The 19,304-nt window shown below is 36.5% G+C and overlaps 2 protein-coding genes across 6 annotated transcripts in view; both read right to left on the bottom strand.

Moving 5' to 3' along the window:
* Positions 1-1,484, bottom strand: part of WDR19 (WD repeat domain 19) — a 73,885-nt gene extending 72,401 nt beyond the window's left edge. For all 3 annotated transcript variants that reach the window (XM_070397834.1, XM_070397824.1, XM_070397843.1), the window contains exon 1: positions 1,440-1,484. In XM_070397834.1, the coding sequence (XP_070253935.1) occupies positions 1,440-1,445 (6 nt within the window). In that variant the 5' untranslated portion in view covers positions 1,446-1,484. The remainder of the gene's footprint in view (positions 1-1,439) is intronic.
* A 5,798-nt stretch (positions 1,485-7,282) lies between these two features.
* KLHL5 (kelch like family member 5) overlaps positions 7,283-19,304 on the bottom strand; it is a 79,070-nt gene continuing 67,048 nt past the window's right edge. Inside the window, exons 9-11 of one of the 3 annotated variants that reach the window (XM_070397881.1) lie at positions 16,324-16,536; positions 14,160-14,331; positions 7,286-9,742 (exon numbers count right to left, since the gene is read on the bottom strand). In XM_070397881.1, the coding sequence (XP_070253982.1) occupies positions 9,686-9,742; positions 14,160-14,331; positions 16,324-16,536 (442 nt within the window). In that variant the 3' untranslated portion in view covers positions 7,286-9,685. Of the gene's footprint in view, positions 9,743-14,159; positions 14,332-16,323; positions 16,537-19,304 lie in introns of all 3 variants that reach the window. The other 2 variants (XM_070397888.1, XM_070397872.1) reach the window with 2 other exon arrangements.

Below are 19,304 nucleotides of genomic sequence, written 5' to 3' on the forward strand. Positions count from 1 at the left end.
ACATTTATATCAAACAGTGCCCATCAGAACATCTAGGAACAGAGAACATGAATGAAAACATTTAGATTTTAATATTAGGTTAAATTACAGATTAAACAATGATGCCCATGCGTAGGCATATGCAGTTTACATACTACTATAGGTGGCTTAATATTCACAGTGATGATGCTTCCAATGCTCAAAATTACCCAGTTATCAATAGGTATTTTGTATGTTAAAGAGATGAAATCCATCTCAACTGAAAACAGAGGTGGGAAAAATCACAGGTATATCCAATTTTGTGGAGCATGAAGACATCTTTAAAGAAAAAAAAAATAAAAGCATCTTACTTTTGCAATTTTGTGACTACATTTCCTTGGAACCCCTTCCTGCTAGTGAACTTGAATTTCATTAGCTTCGTTGTAGACTTCCATGGGGTCATACATACTTTTTTTCAACGGTTCTATACAGATGCTCCCCATACAGTGCAGTGGAAATGGTGCGCACTTCACAACCGGAAAACCGAAACTTAAATGTTGCTTTTTACATTAGCTGTAGGGCTTAAAGTCGCGTGTAAATTGCCTCAAACACAGAATTCTCAACTTTAAACCAGGAATAATATCTCCTCCCTTCAGATTCTTCATAATTGTGAAGAGCTTTAGAAATGTGAGTTATGATGACCGGTCTGTCAATTCCAATTTGCACACTAATAGTCACGAGGAAGCATAGGGACGTATAAAATAACTTTTTAAGTGAGCTTTCCATCTGTTTGCCGGATCGGGCTGGGTTGGGCGGGTACTGCGGGAAAGCGGAAAGGTGCAGGAGCTGCGGCCAGGGACCCAGGAGTGGGGTCACGAGAAGCCCAAGCCTGGACACCGTGCGTGCAGAGAATGACGCTCTTGAGCCTCTACACCTGCGTGTGCAGATTTCTCCGTGAATTCTGTATTCTCGCCACCAGGTGATGCATCAATAGGACCAAATCACAGGCAGTACGCTTAGAGATTACTCCTTCGGGGGCTCTTCACTGTGTGCAAGGAGCTGGTCAGTTGCACAGCTTGCCAGGGGTTTCGCTCCAAGAGATGAGGCAGCTCGTGACACGCGAACGAGTCCCTTTCATCACGACCCTGCAAACACAGTCCCACGACTCGTTCTTTCCGCGCAGCGAAGTTTGGGCTCTTCTGTTCCAGCTGCTCATTTCCGGCCGGACCAGGACTCCCCTTCCCGCACCGCGTCAACTCCGGTAGCGACCCCAGAGATGAGAGGCCTCCCTCTCTGCTTTCTCCTCTATTTTCTTCCCTTTCCCCTCGCTCCTTCAACTGCGCCTTCATCTCTCCCTCCCTGCCCTTCCCCTTCCCCACCCCACGCACTCGGAAGAGGGGGTGTCCCTATTCTCAAAGCCACGCTCCTCGGCCTGAGGGAAGGTCCGCTCTTCCCGCCCCCAGGGTTTGTAAGTTACTTACCTTCATCTCCAGACTGGAGCGGCCACGCGATTGCGCAGGCGCACCTGGTCTCCTCCAGGAAGGCTACCGCGTTCCCGTCACCCTGGAGACCAGGCGAGCAGTGGCCAATCAGCGAGCACCAGCTGAAGGGCGGTGCTCCGCGGAGGAGAGCGGGAGACGTGGATGGGATCACGTGACGCCAGGTTGCAGGGCCCGGAGGAGTTGAGCGTCGCGAGACCTTTCAGCGCCGCGGTTTCCGGGTTGGGAGCTGATTGGATGGGATCTGGAGACTCGCCCAGGGGAGGCGGGCTCTGTGAGTCCTGAGTAGATTTCCGCCCCGTCTCACGTGAAGCCTGGGGCACCGCGAACGGCGCGGAATGCTGGGTGGAGGAGGTGGGGATTGGCTCCGGGGGCTGACACCCTTACACAGTCCTTGTAAAGAGGGCTTGGGTGAGCGAGCCTAGGTGTCACCCCCCCCCCCCCCCCCCCCCATGTTTCTGGGCTCTAAAGGATAAGATGGGAGAGGTAGTTTATTCCAAGGCCTTAATGGGCCAACTAAATGAGCCAGCTAAAGTGGGCGGGCAGAATGAGCTCTTAAACAGTTTCAGTGGCATAGAAAACCGGATTTAAAAAATACACGATCACATTGCCCGGCTCATAGGTGTGGCTCAGTGGTTGAGCGCCGACCTATGAATCAGGTCACAGTTCATTCTGGTCGGGGCACGTGTTGGGTTGCGGCTCCACCCCCAGTAGGGGGCGTGCAGGAGGCAGCCGATGGATGGTTCTCATGATTGATGTTTCTCTCCCTCTCCCTTCCTCTCTGAAAGAAATGAAAATGTTTTTTAAAAAATACATTATCACTCGACAAAATTCCATACCCTTAAAAAGTCAACACACATTCATGATAAAACTAAACTAGGAGTGGAAAGTAACCTCTTTAAAGTGAGGAAAATCATCTGCAAAAAAAATATCGCTAACATCGTACTTCATAGTGAAAGACTGAATGCCTTCCCCTAAGCCTGTGGGGAAAAAGTTCCCTGATCCATGAATGCGATCTATCTTCACATTGATTTTCTTTTTTTAATTCTTTAAACAATTTTGTAATTTTCAGTGTCCAAAAATTTTCTTTATTTTGTTAAATTTATTCTTATGTATTTTGTTTTATTTTTGATGCTATTATACATAGAATTTTTTAAAATTTCACTTTTAGATGGTTTATTTCTAGTGTAGAAAAATGGAATTGATTTTTGTATATTGATCTTGTACCCTGAAAACTTGCTCAACTCATTGATTTTTTTTTTTAGTGGATTTCTTAGAATTTTCTATGGTCAATTTTACTGGTTTCACTTACTCCTCTCCAATCTGGATGGTCTTATTTCCTTTTCTTGGCTAGTGTGGACATCCTTTTAGGAATGCTAGAACCTACTGATAGGTTATACGCATTGTTTCTTTTATTGTATTATAAAATTGCGCTGTTATCTTTTTATTTTTTAACATTCATTTTTACCTCAACTGTGATGAAAATTACATAATAGGGTCAATTTAATGTGTATTCAAGAAATTGGCTGAGACTTTTCAGATGTGGGAACATAACTTTTTTCAATAACCTAATAATTAAACAAAGCCGGTAGGTAGTGGTCATTGCATATTTAACATTTAAATATGAGTATTGAGCACCACATTTAGATTTTTCAAATGATTTTACTTTTGTGCATTGCTTCATGTGTTTATATATTTATTGTGAAATATTACTCTTTTAAGTACTGCATCTTGTAATAGTGAATTAAACTCCCAGTTTAAACCCAGTTCATGGCATTCACTAGTTCTTTGACCTTTAGCCAATTTCCTCTGAATTTGTGCACCCAGATCTAAAGTGGGAATAATAGTCCTAGCTGGTTTAGCCAGAGCCTATTACAGATGCAACAGTGAATAAAATGTTAATTGCTTCAGGGGATACAAAAATATATCCAAGTATGTGCCCTTAAGGAACTAACATTCTTTGCCCATCTTTGTTTTATAGTCTATTAGCATGTAAGATTTTAGTCTCCCCACTGTTTTGCTCGGTGCCTTATTGATCAGAAAGTTTGAGGCAAATTAATTCTCAATTGGATTAACTCACTTCCCCAGTCCTTGTCTGCAGTTTTGCTCCTGAGTCTCTGATACAGAATCAGACAGATAAGTAGGTCAGCTTTTGCCAGACTTACTACGGAGCATTTTCTTTCTCTGAAGCTCTCACACAGCACAGCTATTCCTGTCACTAACAGAGACAGCTCTTTAAATGACAGCTTCTCTAACCTCAGTGTTGTCACGCCATCACTTACAGCATAACCCAATAGTCATTGAGCCATTGTGTGCCTTCCCAACTTACAGTTCTTTTAAGGCATAAACATCACATAAATAATATTCACTCTCTAATATAAAGCTATCTTAAAATACTTCAATTAAATATAATTGTTTGTTACCCACAAAGAATTGTCATTAAATGGACCCAACTTCAGCCTGGGTATAGACCGAGGGCCCTGAACATGGTTCCTAAGCTTCCCTGACTTCACTTTCTAGATGCACCTCATTAGCTCAAAGGAAATAACTATTCAGGGCTGGGTAATATAGGGTGTCAGTCAAAGCTAGTCACGATACTAATATCCGTATCAAGCAATACTGCATTTCTTTAAGAGATTCACAAAATGTCAGTGTTGTTCAGGCCCAGTAGATAAAAAATAGATATACTTTCTTAGGCCTTACAAATAAGGGTCTCTGATGGGGGAGTTGGTACACTCTTATAAAGATAAAGGTATTTGAGATCCAGAAGGATGAAATGCCAAAAGCAGGCTTAGACTTTTCATGGCATTTAATTTTTTTACTCTAATTAAAAAATGAAAAAGAATAAAAATATTCCATACGAGTTAATAATCTAGTCACAGTAAAATTACCTATCACTTTACTGAATATTTGTTCCTGAGTAAGAGCTGAAATATTGGCAACAATTCCAAATAGTTTAGAGTTTATAAAAAAATATCTATCTTGACTTTCAGCAAACATTTATGGAGTGTTGTGTACCAGGCCTTAGGGAAGAGCTCCAAATCAAACTTGCCCCTTATGGTTTCCATTGTGTGTATCACTGTCTTTTTAGACTAGATTTAAGATCTAAAGAGACCTTCTGTCAGGCTTTTAAATTTATTTAATTGCAAATCCCATTTTTAAAAATTGTCTTTGGGAAGGCTATAAATGCAGCTTTAATCATATACTTACTACATAGCATTATATATATATATATATAATGCTTACTGTTATGCCATTTAAATAACAATTTGTAATGTACCTAATACAATTGTAAAATATCCATAAAATTTACCATAAGTGACGTTTAGTATATTCTCCATGTTGTATAACCATCACCACCAGTTAGTTCCAGAATATTTTCATCACCCCAAAAGGGAACTCCTTACTCACTTAGTAGTCATTCCGCTTTGCCTCTTCCTCCTAGTTGTTCGGCACCACTTGTTGAAGAGACTGTTCTTTGTCCATTGAATGGTCTTGGTACCCTTGTTAGAATCAATAGACTATAGTGTATTTCTGGAGTTTCTATTTTATGCTATTGGCCTACGTGCTTATCCTTATGTCAGCACCATACTGTTTTGATTACCGTAGCTTTGTAACAAATTTTGAAATCAGGAAATGTGACTCTCCCAATTTTGTTCTTTTTCAAAATTGTTTTGGCTCTTTTGAGTCCCTTAAATTCCATATGAATTTCAGGATCAGCTTTTCCAATTTCTTAAAAAAAAAAAAAATGGCCATTCGGCTTTTTGATAGGGATTGCACTGCTGTAGATTAATTCGGGGAGTATTGCCATCTTAACATCACAAACATGAGATGTCTTTCCATTCATTTATTTAGGTCTTCTTTAACTTCTTTCAGCAATGTTTTATACTTTTCAGTGTATAAGCCTTGTACCTCCTTGGTTGAATTTATTCCCAAGTATTTTGTTCTTTTTGATGCTATTGTAAATAAAATTATTTTCTTCTCAGAATTATTTTTTTGCCAGTGTATAAAAATCAACTGACATTTGTGTGTTGATTTTGTATCTTGCAAAGCATTACTGTATTAGTTCTCAGTCTTTTGTGTGTGTGTGTATTCTTGATGATTTTTAATCTACAGGATCATAACTGCCAATAGAGATAGTTTTGCTTCTTTCTTTCTAATTGGGGTTTCCTTGATTTTTCTTCCCTAATTGCTCTGACTGGAACTTCTGGTACAATGTTGACCAACAGTGGTGAAAGTGAGCATTTTTCTGATTGTAGAGGAGCTTTCAATCTTTTACCATTTAGTATATTGCTGGGTGTCGGTTTTTCATGAATGCCTTTTTAAAAAAAAAATGATTTTAGAGAGAGAGGAAGGAAATGGGAGAAACACTGATGTGAGAAATGTCAATTGGCTGGTTACTTCACGTACACACCCAGACCAGGGATTGAACCCACAACTTGGGTATGTGCCCTGACCAGGGGGGAATGGAACCTGTGAATTCTGGTGTACAGAGTGTGTATAGGACCATGCTCCAACCAACTGAGCCACACCAGCCAGGACTCATTAATGCCTTTTAACAGGTTGAGCAAATTCATTCTCTTTCTAGTTTGCTGAGTTTTTACCATGAAAGGATGTTAAATTTTGTCAAATGCATTTTCTTATCTAGTGAGATGATGCCATTTTCCTCTTTTTTATTTTTATTTTTCTTTACTGATTAAGGTATTACATATGTGTCCTTATCCCCCCATTGCCCCTCCACCCCCCGGACTCATGCCCTCACCCCCCTGGTGTCTGTGTCCATTGGTTAGGCTTATATGCATGCATACAAGTCCTTTGGTTGATCTCTCCCCTCTTACTCTCACACCCTCCCCTACCTTCCCTCTGAGGTTTGGTGGTCTGATCGATGGTTCTCTGTCTCTCAATCTGTTGCTTTTTAAAAAAATATATTTTATTGATTTTTTTACAGAGAGGAAGGGAGAGGGATAGAGAGTTAGAAACATCGATGAGAGAGAAACATCGATCAGCTGCCTCCTGCACACTCCCCACTGGGTATGTGTCCACAACCAAGGTACATGCCCTTGACCAGAATTGAACCTGGGACCCTTGAGTCCGCAGGCTGGGGCTCTATCCACTGAGCCAAACCGGTTAGGGCTCTCAATCTGTTTTGTTCATCAGTTTATGTTGTTCATTATATTCCACAAATTAATAGAATGAAGGGAGCAACAGCTAAAAAAATTAGGACAGTAATATGAAAATAAAGCTTTGTTATTAAAAAACTGTTTTAAAGAAAAATACTTTTTTTTTTTTAAATAACCAAGAGCTTTATTTTCATATTACTGTCCTTGTTGCTTCCTTCATTCTATTAATGTGGTATATCACACTGATTGATTTTTGTATGTTGAACCATCCCTGTATTCCTGAAATAAATTTTAGTTTGTCATGGTATATAATCTGTCTTTGGTTTGGAAGCAAGGTAATGCTGGTTTTATAGAATGAATTAGGAAGTGCTAGCTCCTCTTTTTTTTTTTTTTGGAAGAATTTAAGAAGAATTGGTGTCAATTCTTTAGATGTTTGATAGAATTCACCAGTGAACCCATCTGGCTCTGTACTTTCTTTGTTGAGAGATTTTTGATTATTGATCCAAACTCTTTGTTATAGATCTGCTTAGATTTTTTTATTTCTTGACTTAGTTTTGGTAATTTTTTCATTTCTAGGAATTTGCCTATTTCATATAGAGTATCTAATTTGTTGGCAATAAAGCTTATTTTTTATGAATAAATTTATTTATGGTTCAGTTATCTAAAATACAATGCAATTTATCTAATATTTATAAAACTTGAAATGTCATGCTTTCTTGCATTTACTTTTCTAAAGCAAAATGTATACAAAATTCCATAAGATATTTAAGCAAAATCTCTCCCCAATAATCAGGAACCAAAATTTTCTGATAGGAGTGTTACTGGTATAAACTTTATTTCTAAAAAGCATAAACTTCATTCTTTTGACTAAAATGAATGCTTCCCCACATAAAATGAAGCCTGTCTTTTTCTACCTAGAAGCAGGAATGATAAGAGTGTGGACCTTGAGCCAGACTGCCTGCCCTGAAACCCTGCTCTACCACTTACTTGCTATATATAATCTTGGGGTTAACCTCTCCAAGTCTGTTTCCTTTTCCGTAAAAAGAATAATAGAACGTACTTCACAAGGTTGCTGTGAGGATTCAGTGCATTCAAGCATGCAAAAACTAGGTCCCCAGTCCATAATGAGCATTCAATAATTATTACCAAATATTGTTTTTCATATGGTGGTCATTAATTGGGGTTAAAATAAAGAGCAACTAGACATCTCAATGGAGAGAATAATAGTAAAGTCAAGGCAGCAATGTTGGATGATGGATACAAGGAAGAGCCATATTTTCCTCTAGATTTATAAGACCCTAGACTGGAAGAAGGAGTGTTTGGCAAATGTTCTGTCATTAGAAAATAAATGGTTCTCTTTGTTAGTATCCAGGAGAGCAGGTCCTATTGACTATAAAACTGCATCAGAGAGGCCCTCTAGTGGGACAGAAAATCAAAGGAACTGTTCTAATGAATCCGTAAAAGAAAGGAAGGTCCTCAAAGAGGGAAATCAGTTCCTTTACTTTAAGGAGTCTGGCTCCACTGTGGGCACAGGGAACCAGAGAGTGGATGACAGTGTTCTAAGGGATGATCACAAGTACATGTACTCGTGCTTCCTTTCAAATCACAGGTCTAAGCCTCCACAAGAAGGGATAATGTACTGATATGTTTCTGCTTTTGAAAATTTTGTTTTGTTTCATATACCTTTTCCTCTTCCCTCCCTTCCTCTAAATATATAAATATACTCCACAGCTGATCCTCCTAGTCAGGAAAATAATTGAATTCATATTCATAATATAATAAATTTATGAAATATTAATGTATTTGTCACCATCACTATTATTTTCTTAACAGTCACAAAAATGAAATAACTACAGGTTTTGTTTGGGGAAACAGAAGTACTCAGTTCCTTGATTTCTAGAAACAATGTGGAAACAGTGCATGAGCATTCAAATTAGCTCAAAAAAGTTTGTTTTAATTTTTAAAGAAAGCAACTAAAATAAAGGTTACCCTGATATAAAATGCAAAAACACATTAACCACAACACTGTATTTTAAAATATGGGTATTTAGATCATATTCATTTATATTAGGATATAAATTAATGACTTATACCTTAAAGGATTTATCATAAAATGTTACTGCCCAGTGCATTTTTGCAAACAATAAGCAATTCACTGAGAGCATTAACATCCACATATGTAATTAGAGTTTACAAATGTACAAAACTTTGGGTAATAAACATTTTAAACTTATTTTTCAAACATTCAATATCCCATTTCCCCCAAACTGATTACAAAGAAGCACAAAGGGATAAAAACATCTTTTATAAAAGAAAAATTCATATAATTAAATACTTGTTAGGTGAAAGAACATTATAGGGTATATAACATTTCTTTTTTCTACATAAATTTGCATATCTTAAGTTTAATGCAGAACACCATGTTTCAATTCCAATCTGAGAATATCATAACATGTACTTCTTGGTGAATCTAAATATAATAGGATGGATATTTAAATATATTCCAACGATCATATCAAGTTTTTATTTGGTCATTATTACTTTAACTTTTTAATGTTTTTCTTTATTTTAGAAAAAATCCACAACCAAAGCACATATATTACAGCTATTTCTGGAAAAAAAAGACCCCCACTAAACTAAATAGCATACTCTTTCGTATATCATTAAAAGAGTGGTTATGGTTAAACAAGGAAATGAATAAAAAATACTGCAACTCATGTATGATAAAGTTACAAAGAAAAAGGTTACAAGTTTTATCTGGTCTATTTGCACTGCAATAAAAGAAATCTGGATAATGTGTTTGATTATTAAGAAATGAAATTTCCAATTAACACTGGGCTGTGCTTAGGAGCAGTGTGTTTGTTCTTGTATTTTATATGAGGGACATATGTTCATAACCTACCAGCTATACTTTTGATTTACTAAGAAATGAAAGTATATGATTCTGGTTCATCCTCCCTTTTTAAAAATATCTTCACTTTGAGATCAGGCACTTTGTGCCCAGGAATGTGGCATTGCAAATTTCCTAAAAATGTATCCATTGATAGTAGGATAAATGTACCAAATTCATAAAAGAAGATATTTTCATTTAGAAACCAAAACACTAAATTATAATTTTACAGTCACAACGCAAGCCCCAGCTCTTCCTAGGCACAATGGAGCAACCTGAAAAGAAACAAAAAGACATATGGTTTGGGTTTGTAGGTAAAAATGTTGATAACACTAGACTAGTTGGTGAAACACTGAAACAGTCCATACTCCTTGGCAACAGGCTGCTGCCCCAGGCCTACCGCTGGCCTGGTTCCTCCCCGCAAAACCTCCTCCTGATGTGAACCTTTCGTAGACATCCCACATCACTTGGGTACATCACATGATTATGTATTACTCACTTCTCTTTAAAGGTGATTTTTTCTTTTATTAATTGAGATATAATTGACATATAACATTATATTAGTTGCAGGTGTACAACATAATAATTCATAAAATAATAATTCATAAAATATATTTTATATATATATATATATATATATATAGTGAAAAGTTGTTTTTATAACTGAGGAATTGTTCTACATGAAGTATGATGTTTTGGGTAAAATGGTGTACAATATGGGTGTGAGGAAATGCTAATATTGTGAGAAAATGCTGAATACTTAAAAGCAACTTTATGACCAATATGGAGAAAATATCAAGTATTATCTAGAGGGGCCCTGTAGGAGGATTATCTCAGAGAATACACAAAATACACTGCATGCCTGGCATCTGCTTACTCCGGAAAAAAACAGTAACTTCGCAAATAATGACTGCTTTCTCTATGCATGGCTGAAAAAGGCTAAACCCATGCCACTGATTTTTAGCAGAGTAAATAAATAATAAATATCATATTCAACTCCCTAGTAGTGGAAACAAACCTGATGAATGAACTCTATGACAGTGAGATAGAAGTGTGAGTGGTAGGAATATAAACTGCTTATAGATAAGGAACAGCTCTTACATTTTTCACTTATTGTCCTTTTAAAAAAATGTTTTCATTTTTTAATTTATTTTTTGTTTTTATTGATTTGAGAGAGAGAGAGGAAGGAAAAGGGACAGATAGAAACATCAATGAGAGAGAAACATTGATTGGCTGCCTCCGGCATACCTATCACAGGAGATCAAGCCCACAACTTGGGCATGTACCCTGACCAGGAATCGAACTGGCAACCTCTTGGTGCTTGGTTGATGCTCAATCAACAAACCACACCAGCCAGGCTGTCTTTCTTCTTCTTCTTCTTTTTTTTTTAATGTATCCTAAACACTAGAAAATTACTAGTGGAAACAAAAATATGGAAAGAATAGTTTTCAAAGAACTACTTTGAGAGTAGTAAGAATCTATGCATTTGACCTAAGAAAAATAAAATGTTAGCATTTGGGAAAGAGTGACTAATATAAAGAACTAATATAAAGTTTTTGTATCAATTAGTGGATTTTAAGAACACAACAGACTTCAACTGTAAGAAAATTCTCAGTTATTCTCCATCTGAATCAGTTGTTTTGATCACTGTTCTATCTCCTTGAACAAATAATCTATTTTAAAACCATATCTACTTACAGTATTCTAGGAGTGACTTCTAAGGCATTAAAATCAAAGCATCTGTTTGTAATTAGCAGTTTTTCTCAAAACAACCAAGACACTAAATCTCTACACTGTGAATAGTACATGTTGTCATGACAACCAGCTAGCAAGTTTAGCTTAGAGAATTTATTAAATACAATGCAGGCACCTCCTGCTTTGGGTCAAGGCTGGTAGTAGGGTGGGTGATGGCTTAAGATTTTGTAACCTCATTTCATTCCCTGTTCAAATGTCCTCTCGTCCATTTGTTGGAACACTGAATGAAACATTTAGTTTTCAGATACTATGGTTATAAGCTCACACTTAGGTGCTGTGAAATAGTGATAGAGGTGGAATGCACAAAAAATAGCTATGTGGTCATAGATTATTAGTTTTGATACAGAATGATTCAGCATAAAGCATTAATTATCTGCAATAACAAGCCTCAAATACTGGCCAATAGATTTCCTTATAACTGGCCCAAGGGTTTAAATCAAATTTGTTTCAGAGAAAGAGATTCTTCTATCCCGTTTTGGGTTTCATGGTTATCATTCACACTACTTCTGCCAAGGTGGAAGGTTGAGGGGAGGTAATCACATAATTTCCAATGAAATCCTGTAGCTCTAACTCAAGCCTTCACTTCTGCCCTAACCCACCTTATCCTGTCCCCATCTACTGCCAGGTGAACGTTTTGTTATTGTATTACTCTCCTGGTTAAAAGTCTCCACCAACTTCTCATGCCCAAACTCTTTAGCTTGACCTCCATGGATTTCCATCCTGACCCCAACCTTCCTCTCCAATAAGAACTCCTATTCTTCTCAACCAGCCACACTTCCTGAATAGAGCCTACATATTTCTGTTTGGTGACATTTCTTTCATGTTTTCTCACACAATTTCCCCTTTCTACTTTCTGAGTTGGATCCATTAAGGTTTAGCTTAAATCCAACTTCTTTCTCACTGAAGCCCTCTCAACAACCATTTTCTTTGTTCTCTTTGGTTTTCTATAACTACTCACTGCCTATGCCATGGGACTCTTCATATCACTACTCTACATGGTGGGCTCTCCTTACACATGCAGACCTTACCTACCTAAGTAGTTAAGTTCTATGACAGTCGGATTCTCATAAGTTTTGTTTTCTTAACAGTACTTATCATTGCTTCTTGAAAAAAAACTTTGGCTCAATTAAACATATGTATGTCTTTTTTGTACCAGATACTGAATTGGGGGACAAAATTCCTGATTCTGTTCTTGGTGATGATGAAAAGATCTCAAAAGACCATTCCTGGAAGTGCTAGGCTCTCCCAGAAACAGACACATTTGGAACTCTTGCTATAATTTGCAAGTCAAGTGTCTTACTTGTTAATGTAATTTAGGATTACCATCTTAACTAATTAGGTTATGACCAGCCATTTGATCTGCTCCCAAATGTCAGTGGCTTGAGTATTTAAAAATTATTGGTCATGTATGGGTAGCGGCTCAGATTTTTCTGACTACCCTCTTTGTTTTCCACAATCTCCCCTCCCTTTCTCTTTCTCATAGCCTGATTGTGGTACTGTCAGCTCTAGCAATGCTAGAACATCTCACCAATTCCCAGCTGGCAAATGGTGGCATACCAACTAACAATAATTTGTCTGAGTAGTATTAACTTATACTTTAAAGGTAATTTTGGATTTTAATTATGTTATAAAATTAATGAGTCCCTCTTGTTTTTTATATTTAATTAAGTGATGACTTTATCATGTTCAGGCTATATATTTTGATACTCTTGTCTGGGGATCATAAGCCTCCAAAAAATTGAGAGGGTCTGTTTTACTAAAAGAATTGATTTAACGAAAACAGAGTAAGTGCACAAGGGTTTCCTTTTCTCCATATCCTCACCAACATATGTTATTTGCTGACTTTCTGATAATAGCCATTCTGACTAGTGTAAGGTGGTTCTCATTGTGATTTTGATTTGCATTTCCCTGATGATTAGTGATGTTGAGCATTTTTTCATATGTCTGTTGGCCATCTGTATATCTTCTTTGGAGAAGTGTCTTTTCATGTTCTCAGTCCAGTTTTCAATGGATTGTTTATTTTTTTGTTATTGAGTTTTATGAGTTTCTTATATATTTTGGATATCAACTCTATCAAATATATTATTGTGTATTGTTGGTGAGACTGCAAACTGATGTAGGCCATATGGAAACAGTATGAAGATTCCTCAAAAAACTAAACATAGATATATCATATCTATTTATATCATATCAAAACTAAAAATAGATATATATGACCCAGCAATTCCACTTCTGGGTAATTATAAAGAAAAACCGAGAACATTAATTTGAAAAGTTAGATGTAGCCCTATGTTCGTCACAGCATTATTTACAACAACCAAGATATGAAGACAACCTAAGTGTCTATTGATAGATGAATGGATAAGGAAGATGTGGGATATATGTACACTTTGGAATATTACACAGCAATAAAAAAGAATGAAATCTTGCTATTTGTGACAATACAGGTGGATTTAGAGCAGCAGCCGCCAACCGGTGGTCCGCGGATCACTGGTGGTCTGTGAGGTCCGAAAGGTTGGCGACCACTGATCTAGAGGATATTATACTGAGTGAAATAAATCAGGCAGAGAAAGCCAGATACAGTATGATTTCACTTATATGTGGAATCTAAAAACAAAACAAACAAACAAACAAACAAACAAAACAAAAACAGACTCATATAAACAGAGAGCAAAAGAATGACTGGTTACCAGAAGGGATGGGGTGAGGAGATGGATGAAAAAGAAAAGGGAATACAATCAATAATATTGTGATAAATTTACATGGTGTGACAGATGATTACTAGAATTAGTGGGGTGACCACATTGTAAGGTCAAATCACTATACTGTACACCTGAAACTAATAGAACCAATATAAGACTCTATACCAACTATAATTAAATAAAAAAACAAAAAAACAACAGAGTAAGTAGAATAATGAAAAATGAAATGACATACCTGAGTCCACTCATTTGTTTGGGGATCATAAGCCTCCACTGTATTAAGATAAGTTTGTCCATCATACCCTCCAACAGCATATAATTTATCTCCAAGTAAACAGACCCCCACTGCATCTCTGCTGATGCTCATAGATGCCACCGCAGTCCACATATCTGTTTTGGGGTCATATCTGAAAGAAAATTTTAGAACTGGAGCTGACATTGTTCTCACAATATTTCATGTAAAAATAGTTTTGTTCTTTAAGCCTATCTTTTGTCTTATTATCTGTTATATAAAATACATTTGTACATAGTTTAGAGAATGTCAATAGAATATCAATATTTTCCTAAAAACTTTTAACTTACAATATTACAGATTCATTTAGCAGATGCATTCCACTTAAACTTTTCCAAAGAGCTAAATTCAATACTTTTTGAAAACTGCTTTAAGGTTTTTAGATTGCCTACTGAAAATTGCCTACTGAGGAAATCAGTATGTGAAGATCTATATGTGATGACTCACAGCCTCAATCATTATAGCTGTCCATTTTTAGACCTTCTTCTTCCTTTCATGAAGTATGTTTACTAGAATTGCCTAAAGCTGTCTATCTAAGAGCAGATACATGCTAAGATGACTTATATTGCTCTAATACCCCTTATCTCAGTGAACAACTTTTCACTGGGTGCAGTACAGCATTGAGCCTGCGGTAATTTATGGGGCAAAGTGTATAAAAACTTCCACATTCCTCTCTTGGATTATAACATGCAACATGGGTAGTCTGAATTAGTCTCTCCCCAATACAGGTGAAATGCAGGTGTAACATTCCTGCTTTCTTATCTGCCTTCTGCACACCTCCTACTGGGGATGTGCCCACAACCAAGGTACATGCCCCTGACTGGAATCGAACCTGGGACCTTTCAGTCCACAGGTCGACGCTCTATCCACTGAGCCAAACCGGTTAGGGCTAATGGTAGGCTCTTTACCTGGCCCCACACTTGAGTTTCATGAGGCCAGTGTGGAAGACTTGTTAAAGCTTCTAAGCCTCATGAGTCTTTTATTATTTTACAGTATTTTATTTTATATCAAAATGTGTTAGAAATATCCCATTCCTTTTCACTTCTTAATTAGCCTCTAGCCCAGTGGTTCCCAACCTTTTTTTGGCCATGTCCCACCTAAGCATCTCTAAAATCCTGATCCCCCCCCTCCCCCCGTGACATATAATTCTTATTATTCAAAAAGTGAACTCCTATTCACGTGGAGGAAGCCTAAAAGGCCATTAACTTGGTCTAAACAAGCTTCCAAAGAACATGGCATCCATGTAAGAGAAAAATAGAAGAACAAAAGGACAGTTGAAGTACTGAGGAAGAAATCATTAAGAAATTGTTAAAAAATAATAATATGGCCCTAACCGGTTTGGCTCAGGGGATAGAGTATCGGCCTGCGGACTGAAGGGTCCCAGGTTTGATTCCGATCAAGGGCATGTACCTTGGTTGCAGGCACATCCCCAGTAGGGGGTGTGCAGGAGGCAGCTGATCGATGTTTCTCTCTCATTGATGTTTCTAACTCTCTATCCCTCTCCCTTCCTCTCTGTAAAAAATCAATAAAATATATTAATAATAATAATAATATGAAGTGATATGAAAAATAGCAAATAAAGTTTCAAAACATATAACAGAGAACTGAAATGCATAAATATATATTTATATACTGTATACGAGGCCCCTAGAACCATAAGAAATGCAAAAAATTCACTGTTAATAACTTATTCTTGAATTCACTCCCTTAAAAATAAATTGCTCCCCTGTGGGGCATGTGCCTCATGTTGGGAACTACTGCTCAAGATTATCTCTAAAAAATCACTGCACTCCCTTTCTTTTTTATTAGTTACAGTGTCTAGTACAAAATGGTATACAACAAACATTTTTCCTATGATTCAATTAATAAATTATATAATGAATTCTAAGGTAAAGTTGAAGCAGGCAGTTATAAGACAAGAGAAGAATCTGAGGAGGCTGTTGGGATATAGACTGAGAGATGGCAGAGCAGACAACCCAATATTTACAAAGCTCCTAAGGAAAATTGCATGTGGTGGATGCTCAATAAAGAATTATTAATTTTTCTGAAAGTGTCTGAGGCATAAAGCGTTCTTTTTTATTCCTAGTTTTCCTGCACAAGAAATTACCTCTCCACACAGTCGGAGAGTCTGGAGGTCAAGTTGGACGCGGGAGCATCGTGCCCTCCGATAGCATACAGCAACCCGTTCCAGGTGGTTACGCCCACTCCCCCTCTCCTTTTAGACATTTGTGCACAGAGTGTCCACTTATTCGTATGAGGATCAAAACATTCTACTGACTTGAGACAAGAACTTCCATCCCGACCACCAACTGCATATAGTCTGTAAAAAGAACAAGCAGAATGGTAAGAAAGTAACAGTGCTACACTTAAGTCAAAGAGGTTATTCTTTTTTTTTTTTTAAATAATTTTATTGATTTCTTACAGAGAGGAAGGGAGAGGAATAGAGAGTTAGAAACATCGATGAGAGAGAAACATCGACCAGCTGCCTCCTGCACACCCCCTACTGGGGATGTGCCTGCAACCAAGGTACATGCCCTTGACGGGATCGAACCCGGGACCCTTGAGTCCGCACACTGATGCTCTATCCACTGAGCCACACAGGTCAGGGCAAGAGGTTATTCTTACGGTATTTCTATTAACTTAAGGTGCCATTGAATATAAGACACACTGTCAATTTATGTTCCATTAGAAAAATATATGTTACCAATTAAATGACATATGTATATATCTGGATATATCAGATATCACTAAGTATACATATAAAAGAACACCAAACTCACATGAAAGCAATGACAACTGTTTCACAGCTGCCATCTGTTTGACACACCCTTGGCTGTTGGATGCACTGCATTTTTAGAGACGTTAAAATGTGTCTTAGAATATAGAAAATATGGTATATAAATGCTGCCTTGGTCAATTTTAATTCATTTTCAATTAAGATACAGTACTAATTTGAAAGTCTTTTACTCTAAATATGTATCAAATGGTTTAAATATTTGAACACTTTAATATTTTTATTAGGCACAAACTCTTCTTGTACTTATTATTTACTTGTAGTGCTTCATAGATATTTTTTCTATTAGTTATATAAAGAAAGAGTAATAAATTCATGCCCTGACCAGGTGGCTCGGTTGGAGCATCATCCCATGCACCAAAAGGCTGCAGGTTTGATCACTAGTCAGGGCATGTATGGGAGGCAACCAGTCCATGTTTCTCTCTCACATCTATGTTTCTCTGTCTCTCTCCCCCACCTTCCTTTCTCTCTCAAATCAATAAAAACATATCCTTGGGTGAGGATTAAAAACAAAAGAAGAGTAATAAATTCAGTTCATTGCTACTATTAAAGGTCATGTATTTTTAATGTATAGAGGCCTCAGTTAACATTTAACTATCTTTTTATTTTAAAGAAATAATATTTGAACTGTACCAAGTTTCTGCCAATTAAAATTCTAAGTATTTACATTTGGATAATACACATATTTTAAAGATGATTTCATAATTTTAATTCATAATTTAAAGTACACTATGTCACTCAATCTAGCTTTTAAATAAGATGATCATATTTTAAACAGCAACATAAGGTTGTAGTAATTGTTACAACAAGTTGTAAGCTTAAGCTATATTATAATACGGAAATGTCAATTTATTTGAAACTTTAATCTGTTAAAATTTGTTATCTGTTAAGAACTACTTTTTTGTGTCACTGTTCTTAATATTAAACTATTCTAATCTTTAATCTGTAGTTGATAGAATAATTATCTAAAAATTTATCACAGAATATCAGAAGACATCACTAAGTAGGAAATATCAACAATTAAAAATACATGTATACACAAGTAAACACATGTGCGCATACACACACACACACACACACACACACACACACACACCGTACAAGAGGCTTTAAGGCTTCTTACCCTCTTCACAATGAATTCATGAATCTTCACTGTGGAAAGTGAGGCCAGACTCTCTGGGTTTGAATCCTGGTTCTGCCACTTACCACTTACCAGTTGTGATGGTGGACAAGTTATTTAACTTCCACCTGCCTAAATTTCATCATCCTCAAAATTTAGAAGCCCTGCCTCAGAGGATTATTAATGATCATATTTAAAGTACTTTGAACAGTATTTTACATATAGTAAATATGGTATACATGTTTGAGGGAAAAATGAATTCCGTCTCTATTTGCATTCTTTTAGAAAATGATGTATTTTAGGAAACATTGAATGTACAAACAACATTTATACTATGCTAATAGTAAGGGCTAAATTGTATTGGTAATGCTTTGTGAAGAATCATTATCTCAAGCAATGGTCTTCAAACTGTATTCTAAGAATAGGATTCTGTGGAGGACTTGAGGGTGTCCCCCAAAATGGTTCATTTGAAATTTAAGTTTTAAAAAATAGTTTTTAATTTTCAAAAATATCACCTAAGAACTCATCTTTCTTTCACATGACAGAACCTATTACAATAACAAAAGAAATAGTATGTCAAATTGTCACAGCCTTATACTAAATATTTTAAAATGTAAGATTTAGGCCTTGCCTGACTTAAAATTAGGTCTTTCCTAACTTTAAAAATTATGATCAAGAATGCTGATGGTTGACCCTAAATGCGTAGGGCATATACAAGAAGCAACTCTCTCTCTCTCTTTCTCTCTCTCTCTCCCCCCCACCCCTTTTTCAAATAAAAAATAATTTTAAAAAAGAATGTCAATGGTTGGTAGATACTGTTTGAGATTAAACTTAGAAAAAATCTAACTGAAGTTTCCTGAGTTTCCAATTAAATTGCTCTATTAATTAAAATAACTGTTACTATGTTTAGTGTGAACAATTTAACTGAAATTTCCTGAGATTCCAATTAAATTGCTCTAGTAGTTAAATAACTGTTACTATTTTCAGCTTATTTTTGAATCAGGATTTTCTTCATATTGGACTACCAAAACAAAACAAATAATCTGGGTGTTCTTTAAAACAGACTTAGTCTTCTACACTGAAATTTATAATAAATAAATATTATAAACTTGAGCTTATAATACGTTTAAAATAAGCTTAGAGTATATCTGAACCTCTATTTATCTTAAGTAAT

Source organism: Myotis yumanensis, unplaced genomic scaffold (genome assembly GCF_028538775.1).
Source record: "Myotis yumanensis isolate MYYU_CA2020_CCGP unplaced genomic scaffold, mMyoYum1.0.hap1 SCAF_1, whole genome shotgun sequence".
NCBI classification, from domain to species: domain Eukaryota; kingdom Metazoa; phylum Chordata; class Mammalia; order Chiroptera; family Vespertilionidae; genus Myotis; species Myotis yumanensis.